This window comes from Otolemur garnettii, unplaced genomic scaffold (assembly GCF_000181295.1).
Source record: "Otolemur garnettii isolate 467f Iridium unplaced genomic scaffold, OtoGar3 scaffold00180, whole genome shotgun sequence".
NCBI classification, from domain to species: domain Eukaryota; kingdom Metazoa; phylum Chordata; class Mammalia; order Primates; family Galagidae; genus Otolemur; species Otolemur garnettii.
This window is the reverse complement of record NW_003852575.1, coordinates 3,113,366-3,118,808: the sequence shown is the minus strand read 5'-3', so window position 1 is coordinate 3,118,808 and position 5,443 is coordinate 3,113,366. Positions and strand designations below refer to the sequence as shown.

General features: G+C 39.9%; 1 protein-coding gene across 2 annotated transcripts in view; it reads left to right on the top strand.

Annotated features, from left to right (window-relative positions):
- MORC3 (MORC family CW-type zinc finger 3) overlaps window positions 1-5,443 on the top strand; it is a 46,638-nt gene that overhangs the window by 6,829 nt on the left and 34,366 nt on the right. For both annotated transcript variants that reach the window (XM_003800664.3, XM_023519586.1), the window contains exon 2: window positions 3,121-3,193. In XM_003800664.3, coding sequence (XP_003800712.2) covers window positions 3,121-3,193 — 73 coding nt within the window. The remainder of the gene's footprint in view (window positions 1-3,120; window positions 3,194-5,443) is intronic.

Below are 5,443 nucleotides of genomic sequence, written 5' to 3'. Positions count from 1 at the left end.
GAATCGCTTAAGCCCAACCTTTGCAGGTTGTGAGCTGTGACTCCATGGCACTGTACCCAGGGAGACAGCTTGAGACTCTGTCTCAAAAAAAAAAAGAAAGGAAATATACTTCTTTTTACAGATCTTCATGTTATACTTTAAAAAAACCCAAAAAACTAGAATCCAGACAAAAACAGATAAACTTCTCATTAGGCCAGTCCCTTCTGTTCCAAGTCTGCTCTTACTGGGGGTGGGTAGGGTGCGGTGAGGTCGGGTGGACAGTTACTTTCATTCAAGTAAGTGCATGCTGCTCTTCTGCCAAACCTCTTAGCCTTGAGTCACCATTAAAACCAAAACCTTTTTACGTCAGGTTAAATAAACCTAATCTAATCCCCAGCGCATCAGCTGTTTCAAACTTTATTTTGGTTTTTAGTTTTTCTTTAGCTGAGGCCATTCAGAATTTTCCTTATTTTTATTTTATTTTAATTTTTTAGAGACCGAGTCTCATTATGTCACCCTTGGTAGAGTGCCATGGCATCACAGCTTACAGCAACCTCCAGCTCTTGGGCTTAGGCGATTCTCTTGCCTCAGCCTCTTGAGTATCTGGGACTACAGGTGTCAGCCACAATGTCTGGCTATTTTTTTCTGTTGCAGTTTGGCTGGGCCAGGTTTGAATCCACCACCCTTGGTATATGGGTTTGGTGCCCTACCCACTGAGCCACAGGCGCTGCCCGATTTTCCTTATTTTTATATGAATTCAGTTCTACTTTGTTTTTTTGAGACAATGTCTCAACCTGTTGCCCTGGGTAGAGTGGCATGGCGTCATAGCTTACAGCAACTTTCAACTCTTGGGCTGAATCCTACTCAGGCAGGTCTCAAACTCAAGAGCTCAAGCAGTTAGTTCACCTGCCTGGGCCTCCCAGTGCTAGGATTATAGCCCAGCCACCGTGCCTGGCCCAGTTCTGCCTTTAAAGAGATATTCCTTTCTTTTTTTTTAAACAGAGCCTCAAGCTATCCCCCTGGGTAGAGTGCCTTAGCATCACAGCTCACAGCAACCTCCAACTCCTGGGCTCAAGCAAGTCTCCTGCCTCCGCCTCCTGAGTAGCTGGGACCACAAGCACCCGCCACAACGCCCAGCTATTTTTTGGTTGCAGCCATCATTGTTGTTTTGGCTGGCTGGGCTGGATTCAAACCTGCCACCTTAGGTGTATATGGCTGGCACCTTAGCCACTTGAGCCACAGGCGCTGAGCCGCTTTTTATTTATTTATTTTAATTAAATCATAGCTTTGTACATTAACGCAATCATAGGGTACAATGTGCTGGTTTTATATACAATTTGAAATGTTTTCATCAAACTGGTTAACATAACCTTCACAGCATTTTATAAGTTACTGTGTTAAGACATTTATATTATACATAAAGAGATATTTCTTTAAAAAGATGACAGGGCTGGGCGCAGTGGCTCATTCCTATAATCCCAGCACTCTGAGAGGCCAACATGGGCAGATCACCTGAGCTCACAGGTTTGAGACCAGCCTGATCTAGAACCAGACTCTGTCTCTAAAAATAGCTGGGCAGTCTCTAAAAATAGCCAGGCATTGTGTTGGGCACCTGTAGTCTCAGCTACTTGGGAGGCTGAGGCAAGAGAATCACTTGGGGCCTAGACCTGAAGTTGCTGTGAGCTCTGTTACCATAGCACTCTACCAAGGGTGACAAAGTGAGACTCTTGTCTCAAATAAATAAGTTGACAAACACTTAATAATGTTTATGATGTTCTAGGCTTTCTTCTCAGCACTTAAAAACATTAAGTCATGTAATTCTTTTAACCTGGTAAGCTGATAATGTTTTTTTCCTTAATTTTTACAGATGACAAAACTTGAGAGACAGTTAAACTTCTTGCCCAGGATTACACACCACCTAGTAAATTTGCTCCATAGCTTGTCTGGGTGTTTTTCTTTTCCAGCCAAGGACACATTCTAAGGATGAATATTAAGAATAGCTGAAACTGGGCAGTGCCTGTGGCTCAGAGGAGTAGGGTGCCAGCCCCATATGCCAGAGGTGGCTGGTTCAAACCCAGCCCCAGCCAAAAACTGCAAAAAAAAAAAAAAAAAAGTTGAAACTAAGTGTTTATGTTTAAATACTGAAAAAGCTACTCTAGCATTCTTTTTTTTTTTTTTTTTTTTTTGCAGTTTCGCCACCTCCGGCCTATGGGGCGGGTGCCCTACTCCTTACAGGCACCGCCCTTTTTTTTTTTTTTTGGCCGGGGCTGGGTTTGAACCTGCCACCTCTGGCATATGCGGCCAGAATTCTGACCTGCAGTGTGGTCAGGCAATATTTATGGACAGAAAACAAATGAGGTACAGAGGCAGTTTAATTGGTCACAGCTCAGCATCTTGGCTTATTTGAATCAATTTGTCCTTCAATTTACTGAAGATTGGCTGTAATCGACTGAGACTCAGCTATTTGTACTGGAATATACTCGTACCATACTCCTAAACTAGGTTTTCAGTTAGTTTTTGTACTTAGTTTGTTGTCCTTGTGTAAAGATTGGAATATGGAGGTCCACAGGCCAAATTTAGTTGAACAATTGGAGCTATTATTTAATGTTCTTTGAAGAGTTTATAGGTGCTACTCCTGCCACAAGTTCAATTATAATGAACTTGGAGTAAATAATATAAACAAGTCAAAGTGTCAGATATGCAGATAAAGCCTGTCGATGAATTAATGGTAAGCATTTATTAGACCTAATACACACTAAGGAGAAAACACCTCCTTGACAAAGTCTTAATTGTGTCTGAAATTAAGGAGATTAGGAATTGGTGTTGATAGGATTTTAGGGCCTTTGCTGGGTCATTTTAAGGTAGGTAACTGTTTGGGATTAAGCAGTTCTTGATGTTGTACACACAATAAGGTTTTGAAGAAAGGCTTGATGCATATGCTGTTCAGTTGTTTCCCAGCCTTTTTTGCCAGGAATCTTGTCATTGGTGGTATTTTCCAGGTGTATCCTTACATCCTGGAGCAAGCAGCTAAGTCATTCTTGTTGGGTCTCAATATTATTTAACACAGGGACAAAAAAATTATATTGGTTTCTGTTTTCAAAATAAAGACCTGAATTAATTTACATGAATCATTTGTTTCAGCTTTGCCCGAAGTTTTTACATACAAATTCTACTAGTCACACTTGGCCATTCAGTGCAGTTGCTGAATTAATAGGTATGTAAATTGAGATTTCATACAACATCTATTGCTTGCAGTTGTAGTTTTAAAAACATTTTGTTGAAAAATAATATATAAGTATACTTTAAAAAAAGATGTATCTTGAATGATATGAACCTTATGCTAACCATTATTTGAATAGATATCAAATTAATCACTGCCAAACCTTACGTATCATACTATTCAAGTATTTCAAAGTGTTTAGCATTTAATTTGCTAAGTTAATAACCATGTGTGTTGAAAAAAAATGTTTTTTTAAGACTAGTCAAGTGTAGTAGTAAGAGGGGATAAAGAGTAGAACAAGGAGTTCAGTCTGTAACTTAATGAACAATCAAGTTTGAGATGACTTACTACCTTCAGACTAGTCTGTTAAAAATATTTTTATTCTGTTTATAAAAGTAAAAATGAGAATTATGGGTCTTTTTTTGAGGCGGGGATTTCACTTTGTTGTCCAGGCAAGTGTCAAATGCTTGGGCTCAAGTGTTCCTCCTGACATTACTAACTCAAGACAGAATATTATTTTTGGTAGTGCAAAAGTATGTGTCACAGAGTAATTTCATTTTTCTAGTATTTGTAGGATTAACTTTATATTAGGTTAGTGTCATGTTAGATTACTGATAATAAACTCTTGCTTATTCTACTAGATTGAATAATCAAAATTTAAGGTTATATCTTTATAGTATTTTAGTGAACATGAGAAAAGAGGCAAGGTTATGGTCAGATTTGCTTATAGGTCCTAATGTGTTTTTTTGTTTGTTTGTTTGAGACAGTGTCTCACTTTGTTACTTGGGCTAGAGTATAGTGATATCAACATAGTTCACAGCAGCCTCAAACTCCTGGGTTCAAGCAATTCTCCTACCTCAGCCTCCCAAATAGCTTGGGACTGTAGTTGCGCACCACCTCATCTAGCTAATTTTTTAATTTTTAATTTTTTATTTTTTATTTGTTTTGAGACAGAGCCTCAAGCTGTTCCCCTGGGTAGAGTGCAATGGCATCACAGCTCACAGCAACCTCCAACTCCTGGGCTCAAGCGAATCTCCTGCCTTAGCCTCCCAAGTAGCTGGGACAACAGGCACCCACCACAACGCCTGGCTATTTTTTGGTTGCAGCCGGCATTGTTGTTTGGCAGCCCGGGCTGGATTCAAACCTGCCACCTTAGGTGTATATGGCTGGCGCCTTAGCCACTTGAGCCATAGGCGCTGAGCCAATTTTTTAATTTTTAATAGAGACAAAGTCTTGCCCTTGCTCAAGCTGGTCTTGAACCTGGCCTTTTAGGCAGCTGAGTTTACAGTAGGGTCCTGATTCTTTTTCAAGGCGGAGTTCTGTCTTGGATGTACAAGAAAAAGAAAAGAAAGAACTTTTGAGGGACCTAGGAATCTTCTTTTCTTTGGTATAGTTTGTTTTTTCAAAGCATTCAAACTAATGTGAGCTATACAGATGTTATGTTGAAACGCCCGAGTGGCCTGCTATGACATTGTAGATATTTATGGACTGTTTTTTTTTTTGTTGTTGTTGAGACAGAGTCTCACTTTGTTGCCCTTGGGCAGAGTGCTGTGGCCTCACAGCTCACAGCAACCTCAAATGCTTGGGCTCAAATGATTCTCTTGCCTCAGCCTTCCAAATAGCTGGGTTCCCACTACAACGCCTGGCTGTTTTTAGAAAGGAGGTCTCCCTCTGGCTCAGGTTCATCTCAAACCCCTGAGCTCAGGCAATCCACCTGCCTCAGCCTCCCAGAATGCTAGGATTATAGGCATGAGCCACTACACCCAGCCTTGTGGCCCTTATTTTTTATGGTAACCTAGAAGAACTAACCATAACTTTCATGGTGCTCTTTGTGGTGTGTCAAATTTCAAGTTTTTTTTTTAACAAAACACCATCTATCTTAAAATGGTTGAAAATAAATATTACATAATTATAGGCTGCCTTTTAGAAGGATAGTTTGAAACCAATTTTTATAAGGACTTCAAAATATATCTCAAGGTATTGTCATTTTGTTAAGGAATACTCAGATGGATCTTGATAATTCACAAGTTGATGTTATTACTGCTACTGTGAAATATTTTTCACTTTTTACTGTATTCATATTTACACTGAGAGAAATGAGTAGGTTAAATAAGCATGTTGAATGATGGCTTGACACCTGTCGCTCAGTGGTTAGGGCGCCAGCCACATACACAGAGGCTGGTGGTTTTGAACCTGGGCTGGCCCCGCTAAACAACAATGACAACTGTAACAAAAAAAAAAAAA